This window comes from Spea bombifrons, chromosome 1, assembly GCF_027358695.1.
Source record: "Spea bombifrons isolate aSpeBom1 chromosome 1, aSpeBom1.2.pri, whole genome shotgun sequence".
NCBI classification, from domain to species: Eukaryota; Metazoa; Chordata; class Amphibia; order Anura; family Pelobatidae; genus Spea; species Spea bombifrons.
This window is the reverse complement of record NC_071087.1, coordinates 99,280,445-99,304,051: the sequence shown is the minus strand read 5'-3', so window position 1 is coordinate 99,304,051 and position 23,607 is coordinate 99,280,445. Positions and strand designations below refer to the sequence as shown.

Here is a 23,607-nt window from a genome sequence, read left to right as displayed (position 1 = left end):
AGGACGCTACATAATCTACCATTAGAGATAAACTAAATGCTTTTATGCAGAAGATTATGTTGCCACAGTCTACATAAGGACTGTGCGCGATAAGCTCGGTGTAGCAATATCTATTGGATGCTACGATAACCAATACAAGTACTGCATATCTCAATAACAAACTATGGAAATTCTTTACAAAGAACCTTTCAAGTACAAAGGTTTAAAAGGGAGCCATATCACCATAGCAACCAATGAAATGCTCCTACTGACTGGGCCACTCTATTTTGTAACTATATGATCACTTTTAATTTGTAGCACCACGGAGGTTCTTAATAAATATCTACATAGAACATCTAACCATTGGGTCAAATTCACCTTTTTGAACAGGTAACAGGCACAGGTTGAGTAAAGTTTATCAACTAATCACTAATCTTTTATTTGACAATGCTCAAAGGGTTACAGAACGCTTTAAATAAGAAACTATTAAATACTAGAAACTAATAAATATGTTATTGTAGTGCAGATCCTTTTACATACTTGCCAAAAAATGAAAACAAGCAGGTGGTCGTGAATGGGGCGTTTAAGGAAGGGGCTCTCCAGCACTAGTGCCAAATGTCCACAACATCCGGGCAGCTAGGACTCCACAACCAGGAGACTACAAAGTTGTAGGCACAAAGTATGGGGTAACAGAGCTTGATTTAATGATTTAATAAAATGATTTTACTGGGAGGAGGGGAGAATGCCCATAGTGAATAACATTATAATAAAATCAGTGGCCTGCACAGTTCATTTACAAGACATTTAGAAACATAGTGAGAATTTATAAAAGTAAAAAAAATCTTACGTATGAGTATTTGGTCCCGATGGAATGTATAACATACAAAAACATCGCTGGCTATCGCTATAGTTCGCACATAGATGAGGACAGGCAAGCACCATATGCGTTGGGAAGAAGACGCTTCCAACAGGACAAGCTCTGCTTTCCGGAAAACCTAAAACATTGATAGTTTTGGGGGCCCGGCTCAGTATCCATCACATAATTTATTCCACTATATTTAAATATTTGCTATTACTTGGTATCCGGTTTGACTAGCAAACGCTGAACATTACGCTGTGAGAGGTGGGAGGCAGACGCCAGTATCAGAGATGGGTTCACACATACAGAAAACAGACAATCCAGTGCTTTGTGGGAATATATCTGTATGATCAAAACAAACACACAAAACAAAGAGGATACTGGGAACAATGTATCTCATTTACGCTATATTGTAGTCTTAAACAATCTATACTTTTTTTAACTTATCCTTTTTCATTTTAAAAATGACAAAATATACTCTGTCTAAAATCTGTCTGTAGTAAATCTTAACAGAAAAGTAGCTCGCTTTTCTAAAAAAGGTTTTTGTCGGCGGGATAAGGTGCCGGTATTTAGTTCCCTCAGTTGAAAAAAAAAAAAATGGGTGGCTTGAGACTTTAAAACATATCCGTAACATGATTCACAATAGTCGTTAGTTTAGCATTTCCCTTTAAATGAGTGTGATTGACAACAGACAACAGCGCCACTGTCTCTGCCACAGAATGACCAAAAGAAAATTAGCGACGGATCACCGTTTCCAAACTTAATTAATGCATTATGTATACGTGTAAAAAATTAGTTCATACAAAGGCATATATCAGACCAAGTATATGACTTTCAAGAAACGGGTTCCCCTCTTTGTTACACAAAGATGTTTTGTTCTAGAATGATAACCCATTATCTAGAGTCTTGAAAACATCTAAGTGGATGATTTTACTAAATGCATATTCAAGTGTCCTTAATACACTTTGCAGCATGATTAGTAGTAGTCACTGTTTCATTAAAACAAATCATTTTGAGTGCATTTTATTTTAGGAAATATAATCTACTGGCATGGAACTTAATGTAATGAAATAACTGGATATTCGGTTCTTGGGCTGCAGAATCTGCTCCCAGAAAGTAAGCGAAATATGGTTAATTTATTTTCGCTCCCAAATCACACATTCTAACTTTAGTTTCTCTTGAGTCTATCTAACCTTTTCATTTTTATTGCAAGCATGGATCTTGTTAGTCCATCAGCATGCTAATAAAATCTCTTGCTATAGCCTCACATATCCAGCTTTACCGAGAATCAACAGAGAAGGAAAAATATGGCAGGGAAAAGAATAAACTGAGATGATTGATGAAGCTATGTAGTGAGAAGGTCTGTTCCCATAATTGTGGCCTCGTAATTGGCCTAATGAGACTGTGGCAAATACTTAGCACTCGCAAGAAGGATAATAATTACTAATGTTGAGGTCTCCGAATAAATGGACTCCAACATGCATTTGGTTTGCTACATAATAACGTCTGCTCGGAAAATAACAGAAAATGATGTTTTAACTGGAGAGGAGTCATTTACATTACTTGAAAATGAAATGCACGATGATCAAAAATGATTTCTGGGCCACTTCATTTTATAAGTGTCTTAATGTCCCTAACAAAATGTATACTGCTTTTACAAAATAAAAAAAACAAACAATAAAATAATCATGTACCTAAGAAAGATACTCTGCTTATGTATTCCTATTGCACATTGGAAAAAGGGGCCTAAATGGATGTTTTCTTTTGAAGATTAACCCTCATAAAGACACACATATAGCACAGGGTCCAGCATAGAGATGGAGGTGCACACCTGAACACAGTTAATGACACAAAACAATCGACAATGTCACAAGAGTGATTTCTGGTGTTCTAGAGTTTTAAAAGTAGAGTCTAGATTTTTTTATTTTTTTTTGCATAATTTAAAAAAAAATATATCTGAGTAATAGTTACTGTTGAAAGATCTATTTTTTGTGCATGCCGTAATGGCCCTTCTGGTTGATTTTTGGATTTCATTATCATATTGTTATCAAGGATAGGTTTGTGCTCATATCTACATGTCATATATAAATGAAAATCTGGAACTACGTAGCCTTGTATTCACTAACCCAGGGGGTTGCTGGATTCACTATGCGTAATGCATCTCACTAATTCAACTATGCATCATGTATGGCCAACGCAGCTCTTCTCACAAGAGCAGCTTCCTGGGTTGGCCCTACAGAATTTGGGTGGTCATGAAATCATTATTTAAAATCTACCAATTTAAGAAATACAGCACAAAATCCCTGCATTAATTTGTTCCCGACAGACCGTGTTATCTGGGTCTACGTAAATGGCACTGTAGTCTGTCACCGACAAGCAGCAACAACCTCTCTGCTGCGAATGGAATGTCCTCCAATGATTGTGTTTTGTCTGCTTTCCACCACTAAAAGCCAGCCATATGCATCAACCGCATGTTCTGTTTGGCTGAGACATGTGCATTTAACAATCACTCCCTCCCAAAACAGCTAGCGTTCTGGCTATTAGGAAAATCCACCAAATTCTCAGACTCTAATATTGGTAATAAAGCCAAAACCATTTAGGTAGAAAATGGGAAAAGGGTAGAACTCTTCTATCTTTATTCTATAGGAGCAATATGTTACTCATTTTGTTACAAAAATTAGGACTCTCCCCATTTGCTGGGGTCTTTAAAAACAACAGGCACACCTTGCTGAAAAAAAAATGTTAACAAGAACAAAGAAAAACTACTACACCTTAGCTTCAGTTCTGATTAAGGCACCATGAAATACGCGAGGTACAGTGATCCCTGATGTACATTCTTAAATGGCAATGGTCTATCTAGCCACCTGTTCAAATCCTACACGAATGGAAAGGTTTCAGTGAGGTGTGCCAGCTACACTGCCTAAAATGTATTACACGTTAGTCATTTCATACACATTACTCTAATCACGCCATTGTGACAGTCTGTGATACCTGGGCTAAAATATACAAGAACTACATCAATAAAGCTTTCTTTACAATTGTTATAGATGTTGGCCCACAAAACATGACTTTTAGCCAAGAGACGACCCACTTATTGTCTTAAATCGAAGGTGTCCAAAACCTGATGACCACAAACAGACCAGAAATTCGACATACCTCGTTTGAACACAAGGGATTTCATTGATTTCAAGCATTTGGGCTGAGCTGGATGCGCTCAAGCTGGAATATGCTAAAGACAGGTTTTCACCTTCAGAGTTAGAATTTTAAAACCCCTGTCTTTGAAAATGTGTGGTCCACTGGTGGGGTTTCCTAATCCCCATACCTGGGAACTTTCTGAGTAAACTGCTAAAGAGGTTCCCCACCTCCTCCGTATAAGGCAGCGAGGAGAGGACAAAGCCAGGGCTAGCATTACGGTTTGGCATGGTTGGGAAGTGGGTGAAACTGGAATGGTGACAGATCCAGCACCCACTCAATCCGACTATTAATGGGAGGCCCATATTGTCATTTTTAGAGCTTCTGCCACAATTCTGGAGGGTTCCCAGGTATGATATTTATATTACACCGATAATAACAACTCTGACAAGACAACCAACTTGAAAGCTTGCTATTTACTTAACTAATGAGGTATAACTTGATAAAACTATAACATAATGCCTTGATAATAAAACTATTGTTTTCCTTCTATTTTTTTTTAACTACTTTTACAGTTCAGTAATTTCACGTATAAAAACCAATGACTTATTTACTCTCATATTTGATTTTTTAGCAATATTCAGCTAAGGGGCAAGTCTAATATTAAAAGAAATTAAAGAAAGCTGAATTGAATGGCATTCTCAGAAATGTCAATATTTTAACATCGGTATCAAGAACTGCTTGTCCAAGTAACAGACAATAGCTCTGAATCCCAAATACTATGCAGGTTGCTACATTCCTTGCATTCTATAAATTATATTTTTCACAAACATACACACACACGTGTATATATATATATATATATATATATATATATATATATATATATAGACACGTATGTGAGACCCTCTCTCTATACATATATATTTTATTTATAATAGCAGCAGAACAAACTACTGTTATAAAATAGTGTTTCTGGGACAGAAGGAACGCAATCGCAACTAAAATTAGTTCCTATCTAACCAGCACATTAGTTTCTTTAACCCCATCTTCCCTGAGTTGATTTTTTGTCTTGAAATGTACGTTTGGTTACCATCAGGTAAATTTTCACCCATTTTTATAGCCCAGGTAGGCCCTACTATCTGAATAACGAAAAGTTGCTATAAACCGATTGTAAGCCACTCTACTAACGTTAGTCCTCAGGGGTGAAGAGGTTAAAGATCATCTTGGGTTGTCATATGAATATTTTCCTTTTATTTTGCACTCATATTCTATCACATCCAGTTAACAATAATAATAAATGCCCAGTGCAGAGTCAGTAGTTTTACAACGGAGAAACAGAGGAGAAACACTTGGAGATACTGTGCACCACAAGAGGTCTGAGGTGCAGTCACTAAGCATTTTGTGCAGGCAGTATCTTTAAGTTTGTGCTCCTCGGTTTACAAATATCATTTAAAAATTAATGGATACAGTTAACGGAAGTAGCTTGCATTGTTGACTTAAGACAAAAGCATGCTTTTCACTTGTATCACAGGTCACAACTTTAGCTTACTGCATTGTGAACTGCAGTTCATGATATCGACTCGTAGGAGAAGAGGCTTGGATACTCCTTTGTACTACACTACAATAACCAAGACATATAAATAGCTGACACAGACAGTGTCTGACACAAATAGGGGGCAGTCTTCACGCCTCTGCGTGGTATTCATCCAGTGTATGTGGTCGACAGTTTAAAGGATTAAAAAGAAGAACTACATCGAAGCCTTCAATAACGTATAAAAAGCAAAAACGAAAGGGATAGCTCTAGCGATGTTATTTAAGACGTGACAGTACTTTTTTCAAGAGAAAATACAAAAAATAAATTTAACGAAACTTAAAAGAAAATAAAAATTTGGCAGAAAAGAAACTTTCTTTGTACACTGTTAGAGGTGAAGGGAACCGTGCTCGGGGCAAGGTTGACAACAATGTTAAGGTCACAAAATGTAACTTTTGACAACAGTCAACCTTCAGGCATTATCTGTTCTACTGCCATACTCTTAAGCCCAACATACATATATATTTATACATCTGTGTTGTGAAAGCCTTCATATCCGCTAGACTGCAGTGTAGGTGTTCCCAGTGGTACTGCACTGCCTGATGGTCTGAGTGCTTGTGACAATATGCTCGCTGTGCAGCTGGTTAAGGACCAAGCTCTGCTGTACACTCCCCTCCAACGATGGCTGCATGCAGCCGACCTGGAAGGCTTGACTCAGCTCCGTCTTCTCCCTCTTGGCTGGAGGTTCTCCAGAATCATCAAGTTCCTCATCCAGGTCACTGTCCACGTCGCTGCCCTCATCTGCACAAACAAACAACCATGAAACTAGCACAAAAAGAAAGGAGGAGAGTGTAAGAGAGACAGGTGGAAGTTTATTCCCCACCGATTAACGTGCATCACATCTACAGCTACATTCAATACACTTTAAGGATCATGTGCCAAAACATCCCCACTGGTACTTGCTCTGTATTTCTGTGTTTGCTTTTTATAAAAAAAACGGGGAAGAAACGCATTGTTTAAACATTTATTTTGTGACATGAAGCATGACTGGTATGATGTCACTTTTATCCGCAGCACTCTGAGGTGGGGTACAGTGGTAAAGAAAAGATGGTGATATTCTTTAAATTTTATTCCTAGGATGACTGACCCTCAGCTTGGTGTGGCGCTGCTAAAAGTCATGGTAATTATGGTAGACCTTTCCAGCTTTACTTGCTAGCAAGGAGTTCAAAAGCTGTCAATTTGCTGAAACCCCAGATTTTTTGCAGCACCATTTTATCCATTGCTATGGTGATAAGACCTCTTTTCAAACGTAACAGGTAAATCTCATTATTTTCTCTCATGGCTTAATGGCACCCTGAAAAGCTCCGTAATTAGTGGAGGACATTATAAGAACGTGGTATTGCTTGTTGTCATGGTAACAAACAGGTGTCCATCTACAGACATCCAGTTCTCACCTATATAGTGGTGGCAGATGGTAGTGGTGTGTGGAGTGGGGGTGCAGTGTTAGTTGGAATGTCTGGTTACCATGGTAACTGGGGGAAGAAGGAAAATGCTATTTTTTGGGGAGTGTGGCAAAGCATTTTGCTGTTTACATTCAATGTTAATGTACATAATTATGAAATGAATACTTGAATAGTAAATTATGTCCCTAATCTGCATGGTCCTGTGTGCCAGGATTTGAGGACCATGTACACAATTGATGACATTCCAATAAGGCCTTTAAGGTCTTTGTGAAAAACTAAGTTGGGTTTTTATAACAGCATGTAGACCGCGTAACACAAGCTGCAATCAGGAGTGAAAGTGTGCCGCCAGAGTTCAGAAATGCATACAAAAATCACACAGTAATCATGTTCCACCCGTAAACTCGGTTGTAAACATGAAGGATAATTACCTTTTTCCATATTTCCTGGTGATGCATCATTTAAGTCACTAAACTAAGAAAAAACAAAAGACAATGAAAGCCGTTAGACCAAAGTATTTTTAAAATAGTGAGTACTATTATATTAATAATAAAATTACACAATCATTTAGGTCTAATGGTTTGCCACTGTGCTCAGTGAAGCAACAGCTGCCGCATTGCATGGGGGGCCATATGATTCAATATATATATATATAACATACCAGTAACAATGAGGTGAACTTTGTTGTAACACGTATAATTATGTACAATATATTTACTACATCCCACATACGTTATAAAATACTGTCTGCGATCATCTGTGACCATTTAGTACTTCCATAAATACCTAAATACTTTTATACATAGGCACTAAACAAATCTCAATATTCAAATGACTTATGTTGCGATGTTGTGATTTAAGATGTTTATTGAGATGCCATTTCTCATACACATATTATATCAAAAAGGGTAATGAACAATATTGTGGTAATCTATCACTGCTGTTACTTTGGAGGCTTTCCACTGGCCCGTCAAAGGGATCCTCTTTTTCTAATCTATCAAGAAAGACGTAATATGGCCAGTCTTCAGGAATCTTGCCACAACAATCTATGTTTTTAAGCACCCAAGAAAATATGACCTCTTACAGTCTTACACCAAGTCCTGACTGCTGAACATTTTATATTTTACACTTTAAGTTGATATTGTACAATGGCAGTATAAAATTGGTTCTAGGGACGTTGACCAGAGCATTAGAAGATGATTTATGAAACACTATTGTTTTGAAAGAAATAGCACCTGGTTAGCAATTAAGATTAAAGTTTTGATGGCAAGACCACAATTTTTCCCAACTAATGAAGAAACATAGGAAATGCATAGTAGGGATGGATGCTCCCTCTTGGCTATCTACCATTATATTACTAGTGAGGAGATCTTTGGCAGGATAGCGGTGCTACAAAGCCAAGCTTTAGTTACTAAAAGAGTATGCTTGCCTAAACATTACAAACATTACATATCTCACATACTATCAATACCAATAATCTTGATTATGGTACTTAAAATAACGCTTTCAGCAGATGACACTGAATAATGCAAAGTCAATTGTCTTTCATTTTCCTCCCATTACCGCTTATCGAGAAAATAACGTGCCAAGTATTTTTTTTTCTCAGAGAGAATGAATAAAGTGACTCAGATTATCGTGCTGCTTGCACACAACGCAGAGGGGTTTTTTTGTGCATAAGGAGAATATTTAACTTAGCTTTCTACGGATTGTATATTTGTCTTGCTTGTGTTCAGGTGAGCAACAATAAATTAACATATAAGGAATTTACACAATAAAATGAGAAAACATAGCAAGGATTACAAAAAGTATATATTTCTACTCACATAGAAACCTAATTTGATGGCAGGTAAGAACTATTTGGGCCATATATCATATGTATTTGGACTCCCTCAATGTATTAATTTCTACCACCTGCCCAAACACAAACACTATATGTTTGTGTGTGATTTTTTTTATATAATTATTTATTTATAAAATCACACACATGTAGACATTTCCTGAATGGCCTCAAATGGAAGCTACCCAATTAAAACTTTTCTTTTTGCCATCGCCAAATAAAACCGACCGACTTACCTCTCCCATAACTGCAATTGGTGATTCTCCCGTTGCCTGGGCAACCCTGTGCTCCACTAAATAAAACATATATTCATCGTAGAGAAGGCGGATCAGATGGAAGGAGCCAAAGCTTGCCGCGCTCCGCAAGGTTAGGTCTCGAATAACCATTGAACTGTGTGATTGAAAGAAAAACAAAATAGAAGGAACTTCAGCTCAGACGTTACTAAGTACATGAGACTCAAGCTTTCTGATTTATTTAAGACTCATATTAAGACAGCGTTATGTACTATAGGTTACACTCTGAATTGTCTCTACTTAACAGTTGGTGTTTTGAAGTTCTAAGTTACACGGTTATATGACATGGTGACATTTCCAATGCAATGGATTAAAGCAGACGATAATGATGGTTTAGCATAGCACACAATAACATAATTCTTCCGTGGCGCTACTGTTCACATAATGAGCCTGTTTTGTATAAAAACACAATCTTATGTTGATCCAAGTATTATGTATTTATTATGGTGCGAAGGTGGGTGTGTATGTGTTGTGTTTACACCATAACATTCAGAGAGGTAGTAGGTAGCCCAGGAGGGAACCTGCCCGCACGCACGAACTGAAATCTGAGCCACCATATAAAAAATATCATTGTTGCTCTATGAAATAATTTATGCATTCTTAGTGCATATTAAGAATAGGTTGTAAGGCATGCTAAATTACATAATGTTATTTATGGTTTACTGCTCAACTGTTTGCAAAATTTAGAAATTCTAAAAAAAAAAAAAAAAAAAAAAATCTAACACTTTGTAACTACAGGCAGCAATTACGGTCCACAGATCTCTGACGGATACGGCATCAATTTGCTATTCTATTATGCATGAAGGAAATGTATGTGAGCAATTTTTATGAAAGCTAAGTGCTTTCCTCTGAGCTAGCACCGACTCCTGTCTGTGTCTGGAAGTAGCTCTTTCATTGAGACATTAAAATGAAACTTTGGGGACGTCTTGGAACTTATTAGGCGTTTCGTACAGTTCGTTGTCTCATTGGATGCAGAACACAATGACTGAACCAGCAAGTGGCTCATACCAATAATAACAATTAATAATAATCATGATAATAACGCAGACGGTATTGACGGCATTATAACTTCAATCGCAAAAGCATTTTATAGTGAAGAGATGCATTTTTAAATCACAGTATCATCTGGAATCTGTTAACTTCTAAAGCACACGATCTGAGTGCAGAACAGGTGAGTAAACCAAGCCGGGAATGAAAAGACCAACGTCTCTAAAACCCTGCATACCCGATCTGCCCCAAAACAATGATATTCTCTGACGAAGTCCACTGTATGCAGGAGTATATCTATATGCCACTTTGAGCCTCACATTTGGCAGCATATCGCATTACCTGTAAAAGGACCATTTCAGCAGGAACTGTCGGGCTGCTTTGGGAAAGCTTGGCCTGCCTTCATACGGTTTCAATGCTTGCGTCACCACATTGTCCAACCAGGCAGCCCACTGCTCCAGAGTGCTTTGCTGCTGAAGAGTCATCTTGAAGTCCGTCTCTAGCCTCTGCACCATGTTATCATCACACTGGCACACCCAGGAAGCCTGCTCCTATCACAAAGCAAAGGACAATCACACCGTACCCCAAGGACGCATCAAACCTTTACTACAATATCCTACAAACAGGTTTCTAAGTGGTGTAGTAATCACATCAACATATAAAGATAATCCTCAAGGATGAAGAGCAACGAGATTTGGGAGTAAATCACAATAAAAAGATAAAAGCAGTGGTATCGTAACAGCAATAGTGTTGTCCTTTAAAATAAAGATGACGTTGTAGTAATAATATGATATATAGAGATTTTTTCCCTTATCTGGCATCACTGGGTCTCTGAACATAATTGTACAGACCTGGGGACCACAGGATTGCACATTCCGAATACATTTTGCCCTATAAGCAGGATTCCAGTTTGAACCCATCCAAGCCACTGACACGCCATCTTGCTAGCTATATAGTGTGCAAATCTTAAAAAAGGGAACTGACTGGGAACCAGGTAGTGTTTTTTTTTTTTAAAAGAAACATGCTACAGAACGTAAAGCAACTCGGGAGACATTTTTCTGTATTAGAAATCGTGTAACTTTCCGTTTTCGAAGTCACATTTAAGCTCTCTCAGCGCTTGACCATGCAGAAAACATGGATACCGTGTATCTGTTAGATACTAAAGATACCCTTTGAATGTTTTACAGCCAGTGACTATTACACAGAATTGCCTCGAATGTGTGTGCAGGTTACTTGGTGGAGATGTCAGAACTGAGAGCTACAATTATAATGTGATGTTATATTTGGTGACCTTTACCAAGGCTAGATTATACTTTACAAGACATGCTTAGAAGGTTAGGACACTTTTAGAATGAATATATATGTACCTTGATCTATTCAGGGTTTTTTTTTGCGTTGGATAATGATCTCACAGAACATACTGTGAGATGTGTATTAATTATTGCTGCTCGCTTCATTAAGGAGAATCCTTTATGACAGTGTATTTCTAATTTGCACCATTGTACCCGTGTATATAAACCCTACTAGTGCTGAGATTTCTGCACATTTCATTTTTTCAAATTATGTATGGGAAAAAAAAAGAAAAGAAAAGACGCATGATGAAAATTAGCAGTGCTTATTCACACAAAATATAAACAACCGTTCGATTCGATTGTGCAGAACAAATGCCTGTACTGTAGCTTGTTTCATTTGGTGCTGTGAGCATTTTCTCCTACAAAGATCTGTAAACGCGTGCTCACCATTCAAAGCTGGATCTACTTCTGTGATGTGTTACTCAGAGTATAATCCTCGGGCATATCCAAGGATCAGCTAATTTAGAACGTTACCATGAATGAACAGAAACCCAGTAGAAGAGCTTCCTATATTGTCAGTTTTAAAAAAGATGACATCATGTAATCTCAATTTACATACACATGATGAAAACAGCTTTATTTCAGCTTTGCTGCCTATCTTACAGTGTCATACCTTATACTTTAATGTTCATGTTCTCAAAATGCTGGGGTTGGGCTCAACATCATTCTTAGCTTCTACTAAATAACATAAAAAAGAGTGTTCCTTTTTCTTATTAAAAACTCATCTATATGTTTTTTAACCCATTAAAAACAATGTGTGACAAGTCATTTACTCCCAGTCTGAACTTTTGCCCGGATGCACACGTTTCGCGTTGCTTTCATTTTGTGGATCGCAATATATAAAGAGAATTTGGTGCTTTATCGTGATAGACGACGCACACCACTGAACTTGCATTAACTAACAACCTACACAAATGTAATTAAATAAAAATATGTCTTCCACATTTTGTGGTTGACCATGCTGTGCATGGCAATTGTATATTGTTTTGGATACTTCATATCTAATGTTAACATCTATGGTCGTATTTGCAAAAATAGGAATTTGTAAAAAAAAAATGAACATTCTTTTTCATGCATATTCAAAAAGTCTGCCGGTGCTTTATACAGACTGACAAGCTGTTTGGGTGAACGTACAGTAAATTCACCTGCAAGTAAACATATTGTGGCTGTTGTTTTTCTATAGTATTTGCAAATAAATAGACATGTGAGAATATACTAAATATACTAAATAAGCACAGGAGTTAAACCCTTAAGTGGTTTTCTAAATACATGACAGACACACTGTAAGTGCTGTATTATGAAATTTAAATTCTTTTTTTTTTCTTTTTTTCTTATAGCAGCGCTCCAAGGGCCGAAGGCTTACTATGTTTTCAGAGCAGCTTCAAAACACAAATGATATACAGTATATGTATACATATACATTCTTCTGTTCAAAACGTTTGGGCTCAAACGGCCTCTGTACGCCTATGAAGATATTCCATTAAACAGCCGTTTCCAGTAAAAATAGCCATTTACAACATTAACAATGTCTAAAGTGTATTTCTGATCCATTTGATGTTATTTTAATGGACATTTGCTTTTCTTTCAAAATCAAGGCCATTTCTAAACTTTTGAATGGTAAAGCAAACAGATACATTGATTTCCCATTACTTGCTGGGTACTAGATGACACGAGGATCCTCTTTCTATGCCTTTTGGCTAGGCTTACATGCTGCTGACAGGGATTCTTTTTGGGGAAACGTGTGGGAAAATGCTAGTGACTAACATGGTTGATTCACTGAATCTGGAGCTGGCTGAAAAAAACTCCGAAAAACAAAAGTAGCATGCCATTTAAATGTTTCCACAGCTGAATCTCCATAGTCGTTCTCATCATAAGCACTGTGATGCTTAAGTCACAACCACTTGTGACATTTTAGGGAATACAACATGCACAGTAGAGTCAGACGCAGAAGCAGGTAAAAACATAAAGTTCCCACAGTAACATTTTTTTTTAATTTTGTCTATAGTGAATACTATAGGTACAAATACTACAGGCATCCCATATACCATGAAATCGACTAATAACTGGTACTCAACTCTGAATCCTAAAGCTCCGGGCCACAGATTCACATACAAAGAATTTGGTTTACCTGGACATTGGCAAAATCGACACGGTTGAGGTCATTGAGCATCTGATTGATCTGAGATGTGTTCTGGAGCACAGCACGTGCGGCTTGAGCCAGGTGATTTAGAGACGTGTATCTTCGCAGAGTCTGGGCAAAGGCACTTACAGCAGCAACCTGTCAATAGAAGATTTTTCTTACATAAAATGAAAAATTGCAGTCCTACAGTCATACATGCTATTATTCTAGGGATCATTAGGGCCATTATGCCCAATGGAAATTGATATGCATGTGACTTGAGCAATCTGTGTTCCACAATCTGATTGCCTATGGCACCAAGCCATGGAGGAAACCACATAGGGTGACAAGCATATGTTTTGGATTGCCTATGATAGTATCCCAGCTGAAGCCGTGCTCCCATCATCTCTGAGTTGTAAAACAGAAATGTGTTCATGCTATGAGTGCCCAATTAAACATAACATACCTTGGTTTGTGTCATTCTCTGTGGAATATTACACATGGCACTAGAGAGCCAACCTTCAAGGCTTTTTGCAAAATTGCGGACGGCTTGGGTCAAGGCACCTGAAAAGGAAAAAAAAAATATGAACAAATGCATCAGGGCATGAAACACTTAAATTACACATATTTGAATAAACAAGCAGGAGGCTCATGGAAGGCTGACATTAAATAACCAGTAAGAGACTGTATTATATTATACTTCTAGAAAATTAAAGTAAATTGTGCATGCCAAAGCGTTAAAAATTGTCGATTTTAAATGTTATATTGCAAATGCACAGTTTCAGTGTATAGGAAAAGTTTGTTCTTGTTATGTTCTCTGGTGTTCAGTGTTTTTCATGTTATTCTTGACAATTGGTTTATTGGATAGCTTGGAGTGTTTCTTTCAAGCGGTGACACATATAATACACATCATGAAAGTGTTTTTCTTGAACTGATTGAGAGCAAGGAAACAGTACTTATGGAAGCATTATTTGCTTCCTCAAGCTGTTCTGCTAAGTACTAAAGTCATGTAGTAAAAAAAAACTTGTGTTAGCTGCAGTTATTGTACAATCAAAGGGGATCAAACTGCCAAGAGTTCAGACCTCTGAAAATTTCACAATGACCACCAAAAACAGACAAGTCTGAACAAAAGTCTTGTAGGTTCAAATATACACACATGCCCAACTTGGTCATCTCTGCAAAGACTTATAACACCAAAAAGCTCATAACACTTGGTATTTCATAACATAATATGTCAGATGAATTGTGTTTGGTTGTACTACGACCTGAAGCCAAATGAGTCAACGCACCAACATTTATGTAATTGGGTCAAAACAATGTGCAAATCTGGGAGAGGAGGGTGCAACAAGGCAGTATCCTAGGGGAGTAGAGATAAAGAGGCAAGTCCTGAGTCCTGGGGTCCAAGGAAAAGATGGGGTTCAGCAGGGTCTCATAACGATGCATGACCCTGAAGATAGAATGAGGCTTTGCAGTGTTAGTGAGTAGTGTTTGTGTGTGCATATGGGTACAATAGTGTAAGTGTGTATGTGTGCCTGGGTATGTCAATGTATGTATGTGTGTGTTTGTTAGTGTGTGTGTATGTTTGGGTCTGGGCATGTTAGTGTTGTTTTTTGTATTTCTGGGTATTTTAGTGTGTATGTATGTCTAGGTATGTTAGCGTATGTGTATGTGCAAGTTTCTCTGTGCATGTGTGTTAGTGTGAGTGTTCTGGGTGTGTAACTCTGTGTTAGAATGAGTGTCTGGGTAGTAGAATGGGTGTTTGCGGTAGTTTGTGTGTATTAGAGTTTCTGGGTGCGTTACACTTAGTGTCCGGTTGAGTTAGTGTCTGAGTGTCTGTTAGTGTTAGTGCCCCTCCCGATGTGAGGCTCTGGAACCACCCCTGGTCAAAACCATCATTTTATTACTGCCAGGAAAATGTAGGCGGCCTGACACATGCATCAATATGGCGTACAAAATGTGATATGCACCATAACTGAGATTTTGCACAATGGCTGGAAAATGTGTGCAGTGTTAGTACAACTCTCTTAAATCTAAGCTGTCTTCCATTTAAAAATGTTTAAAAAAGATGTTAAAAAAATGATGTTTTATTAAAATCACCTCTACTAATGTGAAATTTGAGTGAGTAAATGCATGTCTAACGGTGTAAAGTAAAATGTCACCTTTTAAATTTGTTTTTACTATTCTCTCCTCAATTTACATAGTGAAGGTCATCGGCTTGTTCTGGTAGTACAAAGCCGTAGGCATTAGATTGTTTTGTACTATACGACATGTAATAAGTCTTGTGTAACACAGATACACACATCAATTGAAGGTGGCTTTGTTTGTCACAAGGTACCAGGGGTTTCTGCTCTTGAGAAAAGCACACAGGCTTTGAAAGTCCTGCTACTTGGCTCATAAGAACAACTCAAACTGCGGAACCATAATGGCTGAAAGGGCAAAAATATTAGTAACCTGTAAACCTTCCGCACAAATTCTACATTTATACGAGAAAAAAAGAGAAAACAGATTATCTGTAATACCCACTGCCAAGATTACTTGCATTTGAAACAGCGAGCACAGCTCTTAGAAGAAACACAAATGTTTGAGCTACGAAAATTGTGTAATTAGAGCCTGCTGACCAAGTATTATGCAGGAGGATTGGCTAGTGAATCAGTGCATGGACGTGCCAGCCCATCGAAGCCTCGAGCGAGATACTTTATACCTGTACCCATTCTAATAGAGGATGAGAAGAAAAAAAAAGAAAATAGGCTACGCTGTTCAGGGCCAGGATTTATTGTACCTGCTCTCTTCTACCATGAGTGGATTATTTCTGGGTCGTGACACCTTTTACTGAACTGACATGAAATAATACCGTTCGTGGATTATAGAACATGTACTAAAAAGCATCTGGAGCTCAAAAGCACAAATTTCAATCTCATGAACAAGCTGTTTTTTTATAATGTAAAAGCAGTTACTGATACACTGCAGCGTGACAAGCAATTTAGTTACCTGACAAGGCTTTTATAATTCCTTGCCGCACATACTGGTTGTGCTAGTGGTATGGTTTTAAACTCACATTTTATTTATTTAACAGTTATTCACATTCATCAGGCATTTTTTAGAGTGGTTTACTTCATTATATGCCAGGTACATTTAAAAATTGGGATGCGACCACAAAAGCCCTGGGTAAATATAGCTAATACATACACATATATGAAATACATACATTTCATATATATGAAAACATGTACTGCACATGTCTCTCCCATGGGACAAACTGCAGCTCAGAAAGTTACTGAAAAGAGCTTACTATCAGGGGCAGATCTACACTCCAGGCATCCCTAGGCATAAGAGCCATTGAAGGGTTAGAGCACATGCAAGAGTGGCTGGGATTACCATAAAGCCACAATCTTCGATACTGTGGCACCTCTTTGGCTTTAATATAAATAACTAGGCAATATATATATATATATATATATATATATATATATATATATTTATCCACCTTCTATGCGTCAAACATTCTTGAGCCTTGCTATCTATTAGCATCTCAAGCTGCAATGCACTGAACTTGACTAAGACATGTCTTGATCATTCTGTGAGGTCAAACAGAGAACTTACTAGGAATTGGTCTTAGGACATCAGGAATGAGAATCTCCACCAAGGCCTGGTACATCACATGGTCACAGCTGCACATCCACTTCAGAATAGCCTCATTTTTACAGAGCAAAATCAGCTTGGACTTGGGCAACCTGCTTTCAATTTCACTCAGATTGCTGTATGACAAAAAAAAGGATGTGATAAAGTAAACATTATGTCAACAAATCTAAAAATATCACTTTGGGTGTAACTGGTAGGTTTTCCACCCATATAGTCAAATTATATATTACACTTGGATGTCGATCTAGATGCCAACGTTGGATTTAATAAAGCTTTCAAATGAATCAGAAAAAGCAGATCACATTCTATCCACCTTACAAGAGGGTAAAATAAATCATTAGCGGTTATTGAACTTAGGCTTCTACTGACCCTGATTCCGTAATGGTGGTACCATCAACTGTAGATGTTGGTGAATAACGCCAGAAGGTCTGCCACAACTTCTCAATCAGGCTAAACTGGAGATTTATAACAACATCCAAGATCGCCTGAAAATTTGAGATGGGGACAGAGATTTGCCTTAAACAGAGCAGCTGGGAAGACAACACATAACTAGATAGATGTTCTACATTCAAGAATGCCACATACTATCAAAACTTCTAACAACATAAAAAAATCACATTTCAATGTAACTGGCAAAATCATCTTTCTAAAAGCTAATTAAACTAAAGTTATATAGATTTGTATTATAGATTTTTTCACATTTTTTTATGTTTCTTTTTTTCCTTTTTTAACTTTGAGCATGTTCTACAGCATTCACTGTTAAACCCATCTCAGTCAAAGAAATTTACAGTCCAATTATAAGAAAAAAAAATATTTGTGTGGAAGCAACATCTTCCATGCAGATAATGTTGACTTGGCAGCCGTGATGTATTGGAGGCTGCTGTCTTACCTCACAGTGCTCTCGATAAAGACTCTGCAACGACTTGATATCTTCAAAGGTTGTACCATCTGGCAGAGAAGATATTTCAACTTCTGCAAACTCTGGAAGTGTTCTAGATGCATCTGTTGCCATAACAACATAATGGAAGAAAGATATTGCAGTTGGTGCCAATTACAGCTTCATTAGAGAAATATTTAAGAAGCATAGCAAGACAGACATTCTAAAAGGTCATATTACTTAATGAGCAGAGCTTGGCAAGAATTTATTTTTATTCTTTTATTAATGTTGCTATAAAAAAACAGATAATATTTTTAAACAAACTCTGGGATATGATATGTGTTCCATAGCAAATACACTTCTCATGTAAGCATAAAAAACCGGAAGAGTAAGTACTTACACCAAATCAGGCAGTTTGTGTCTAGACACACTAGGTGTGGGGTTCATTGTATTTTGTGAACGCTTGTTTATTTCTTTTTGTTGTGTTGTTTTTTCCCCCCAATATGTTATTTTGAATGAAATGATTGATTTTTAAATTGAACCCTTGAGAAGCTCTTTGTGGACTTCTTTGGACACACTTGGCTGGAGCTGTGAGGTACTGCATTAACCTTATGAGATGCAGCTATTCTTGAGCCTATTTTTGTTTATAAAAGAATGTACAACTGACAATGAATGAAAGACATACACGTACACACAAAGCTTATCAGGTACTTTAAAGCGTATTTCAAATTTGTTTTGTGCTTAAAATATTTTATCACACACGACGGTATGCTGGCACAACGGCTAACATTTGGAAAGACTTCTATAAATATCATGCGCAACTGCGTGTCCTTAGTGTAAAGGATGCAAGCAGCAGGTCTTTCCCTAACCCTGCAATTTCTCTTCATTGTCCAAGGGTCCTGCAGGGCAAACTATTCCCTTAAAACTCAGAGGCTGTGGCCCCAGGAGCTGCAAGGCGATGGACGAAGAATGACACAGCAGGGAATAATGGAAGGCAGGCAAAAGAATGACACAGTCATAGGTCAGGAGCAAAATAAATGTGCAGGAGAAGACATATGGGCTACTAAAAATAAATATACGCAGACGAAAACTGTAAATAAATAACTAAAGATCCCAAAACAGGGAATTAAAAGGTGCTGTCCCATTCAGTCACACATTCATTACACTCTCTAGAAATAGCAGATCTGGCATCTTATTCTTTCACCTAAAGAATTAACAAAACAAAACTTTTAACCTACCAGTGTCTGTTTTTGTTCTTGAATAAATTATTATTTTGGAAAGGGTTTGACCATTCACCAGTACTAGAAATTTTGTTTCTAATGGTGCATTTATTTACAAAAGCTTTAATTCTGCATGGCATAGACTATTCCAGTAAGTAGAAGCTGAGAAGAGAACATGACTTGCAGCTAGTAATGGTATTTCTATCAGCAGAGCCTGCAACGCACAAATATATAACTAATACATTGTGAAGACTGATTCACACTACTCCTTGCTTAAAGTTTCTCATGTGTGAACCTTTTCCTCCCACATAACCTTATATTTATATAGCCCTGGCTCCTACAGTCTTTACTCTCCCAACCCAGGCCCTTTCTATCCAGGGATTTCTTTTCCTTCACTCTTTTCTTTTTAAACAAGCAGTTGTATATTGAAGGGGGATCCTCACGCAAGGTGGTGAAAGTGAAGCAAGCGGCAGAAACATTCCACTTGTTGCTATGACGATTACACCACTTTGCACTAAGCTGCTCCTTCTGCAAAAGTGTTGTGTTCTCAGGAAGCACAAATTATGAATGTATAATAATAATAATAAAAGTAAGCATACATTTGCTCGCCAATACTTATTTTATTGGACTTCTCCAAAAACCGCTGGAAAAGTTTTAGTACAGAAAAGGCTTAGCCATTACAAATAAGTACATATATACTGCTGTGTACTCTACTTTTATTCCACTGCGAGAATGCTAACTGGTTATAGCTGCCGTTACCATAGAAACATTAAATGCTGTTGCCCGTTTGCTGACATTTAATTGGTTCATGCCGTTTATTCAATGCAAAGTGATATTTGATATTTCAAACAAGCCACTTAATTGATAAACGTCACAGCAAAGCACAGCGCCTCTCGCACATAGTCAATTACTTAACCTGCCATAGAACCGCTACATAATTTGCCAGGAGTATCATGCAAAGCAATCTAGAGAAATATAAATGCTTTTGTTAGGGCTAATAGAATCTAACTCTACATCTGACTGTCCGCATTATTTCTTCATAAAGGTAGAATCCCCAAGGAACTGTTAAGGGAGGAAAATAAATGCTACAGTAAATTCTGGATGCTACATTTTTATGGTACGTGCTGAAATAATACACTTTGCCGACTTCGAGCTGCTTACGGGTGTTGGGTGTAATGTATGATTACTGAGAAGGAACGCATGCTGTATGAGGCTGCTTAGAGAAGAAGGAAATGTTCCCTATTGTCGTAACGAGGCTGTGTAATTGGTAGGAAACCGAGGTATAAAGTCCATCATTTTTCAGCGGCACCTTTAACGTGTTCAGCATTTATGAAAGGGGAGCTGTCAAAGTCACAGCTTTTAGTATAACTAAATGCATTTATTGAAAAATACCTGCAGCTTGTGCTTTTTGTGTAATTTTGAAGATATGCAGTTTAAAAGTTCATCATACCGAAGCTTAAAACGGAAGCAGCCTGTGGCAGAGCCAGCATTATCTAAGTTCTCACCCTTCTCCTTATAACCCTTAAAAAGGCTGCTTGAACCAATCAACAGCAATCAGCAACACACAGGAGGGAAGAGACATGTAATATGTAATGGGGAAGAATAACCACACAGATCCTAGTATATATATATATATATATATATATATATATATATATATATATGCGGCTGGTTATTATTAACATATAGATTGCTTATTTAAAAATAATCACAGGCTCATTTAGTTTACAGGACTGTAAAATTTGAAAAAGCTAAATATCTGCTGTACAAGTCTCTATAAGTCTGACCCTCATAGTAACACAGGTCAATGAGCAATGAAGAGAGCCTTGGATGAGCAGCATCATAATGAAGGCACCATTTTTTTTACATATATTTAGTAAACAGAAAGGAAATTTAAATATGTGATCCCTGTTTGGAGGATGTGGTTGTTTCCTGCATATTACTATACTCTCATTGAAAAACCATAGGACCTTATCCATAAGGTGCCACCTTGGTCCAAAGTTCTCAATGTAGTCCAATCAGGGACATTCCATAGTGATTGCAGTGCTGTTTTGTCCTAGAACTGCTCTTTATAAATACGAGCATTGTGTACTCACTCATTTCAACCCGGCAAGAGAATAGTTATGAAGTGACCACTAAGCTGTATGATCAAGAAAAAAAGTGGACCTTTTCAATTAGCTGTTCTACCCTTGTAACTTTAAATCTCGAGTACTGCAACCCTACCTAAAAACTGTTGATGGTGTTGGCTTTGGGCAATCACCGTTTGTTCTACAGATGCACCACCATGTTGGCCACTGCCTGCAAATCCATCTCCCACGCCATCCACTTTCTGCATAGACTTGTACCTACAACAGAAGTCATAAAAGACAGATGTAATTATTCAATAAATCATTCAAATTCAGGTAAATGGCACCCACTTCGATGATGCTTCCACACCATTTTATGCTTTAGATGTTTTTCTTTTAGAACATAAGACGGGATGAGGAGTGCTAGTGATGTGTGTGCTTCCAGAATATACGTCATTAAGTCTAAAATGCTATCGCTGACCTTTTCAGATCATTTTACAGCTTGATCTCTTGAGTATGACCAAGAAGAACGTGTTGGGTTTCAGTGGGCCTATGTATATTTTATTTGTACATGTTTTCTTACTAATTGGACCATCCCATTGCTTATGCAACACTTTTCAAACTTTGGATCTCACAAGAAGAAATGCATCACCGTACAACTATGGACACATTGAATGTACCAACACACATGCTGTATCAAAATAGTCATTTTATACTAAAATGTACTAATTTGCTTTATTTATAAATGATTGTTATGACACAAATAGCCCTTTTTTCTTTTTTTCTGTACAATTTCAAGAAAAACATATCTCCTTTATAGGGATGTGTTTATCACAAAAGGTTACTGTAAAAAAAAGTTTTTATTTTCCATCAGAACAGTATTTTTACATATCAAGAACTACTCTAAATGTCAGCATACAAAGAATATGCTGATTAGGTGCTCAACCACTAAACAACACTGTGCTCCCTAATCGCATGTTTCAAGAAAGCCAAAAGAGCTTTAAACACAACAAAAAAACATTCCACTGAAAGCTAGAAAATTACTATTATATGTTCTTAATTTAAAATGATACATTTTTGAATCCATACACAAAGTGGTAAGGTTAAACATGATCATAACAATAGCAGACCCTTAGCCTATCCTTACTTTGCCTTCATCAGCTACTTTCTTATCATCATGAAATACAAAAGATCACAGCTGTGACAGCAGATTAAGAGCAGCATCCCATGGGATTATTTGGATGTATTTAAAGTTTTCCATATGGGATTTGATTTCACGGTGAATACAAGCCTCCATCACTGACTACTACAAAACAGAGCGCAGAATGAGCCATTCTATTTACCGAGTTATAACGGGTCTTATGCACACCTAACTGAAATCTACCAGGCGAATATATTATTTCTAGTGCTGAATTCTAGAACTGCACAAGCACTTGAACCTTAACAGCTTAAAGAACAGGAGGTCAGAATCACCAGAATTTAGATTAAATGCTTATATCCAAAGGGCAAACATTTGATACATATAGATGGAAAACGCTTTCTGAAATATATATAGAATACGACAATAAGGCGATTTAAAGGTATTGGGTGAGGGAGAAAAGCCACATAAGTAAGTCATGGTCAGATACGTACTAAATTGTGCCCCCTGCTTAAATTTTTTTTAAAACACATGCCTATTAACCACATCAGTGTATATTTTGCATTTGTTCGTGGTTTGCTGCAATTCAGTGTTGATTGCATTATATTAGTGTATGTATGTATTTATGTATGTATGTATGTATATATATAATATATATATATATATATATATATATATATATATATACACACACACATTTTGTTTTATCTGTTAACTATGATCTAGTGATTACAGCAGACATTATACCAAAAGGAAGCAGAATACCAAGCTAGAAAATTAGCCTGTGGGAATGGTTGTGAAAATAAAGGTCTATAGTCTGAAACTAATTTCAAATTTTACTTCCACTTAGTTGGTACCGAGATTGTATATTGAATACATCCCACGGTGTTCAATTTATCATTCATATATTACAAAAATCGATCAGTACAAATCTTTAAGGTAAATCACCTTCAAAGGTAAAAGAATGTTCATCTTTGAAAATGAGAAAATATACTTGAGCTTGCAGAGCACCTCAGGTGTAAGTCAAATAGTAGGAGATTTCAAAAAAGAACAAAGGGAATATTACCTGATCGTTAACATGCATTTTACAATTATGCTCATTAAGGCGTGGGATC

At 37.1% G+C, this 23,607-nt stretch overlaps 1 protein-coding gene across 1 annotated transcript in view; it reads right to left on the bottom strand.

Moving 5' to 3' along the window:
• Positions 1 to 4,537: 4,537 nt before the first annotated feature.
• Positions 4,538 to 23,607, bottom strand: part of RFX3 (regulatory factor X3) — a 122,168-nt gene continuing 103,098 nt past the window's right edge. The window contains exons 9-18 of the mRNA XM_053466186.1: positions 21,512 to 21,633; positions 18,081 to 18,193; positions 17,561 to 17,676; positions 17,153 to 17,307; positions 14,019 to 14,116; positions 13,562 to 13,711; positions 10,424 to 10,632; positions 9,038 to 9,191; positions 7,396 to 7,438; positions 4,538 to 6,305 (exon numbers count right to left, since the gene is read on the bottom strand). Of these exons, the coding sequence (XP_053322161.1) occupies positions 6,064 to 6,305; positions 7,396 to 7,438; positions 9,038 to 9,191; positions 10,424 to 10,632; positions 13,562 to 13,711; positions 14,019 to 14,116; positions 17,153 to 17,307; positions 17,561 to 17,676; positions 18,081 to 18,193; positions 21,512 to 21,633 (1,402 nt within the window). The 3' untranslated portion in view covers positions 4,538 to 6,063. The remainder of the gene's footprint in view (positions 6,306 to 7,395; positions 7,439 to 9,037; positions 9,192 to 10,423; positions 10,633 to 13,561; positions 13,712 to 14,018; positions 14,117 to 17,152; positions 17,308 to 17,560; positions 17,677 to 18,080; positions 18,194 to 21,511; positions 21,634 to 23,607) is intronic.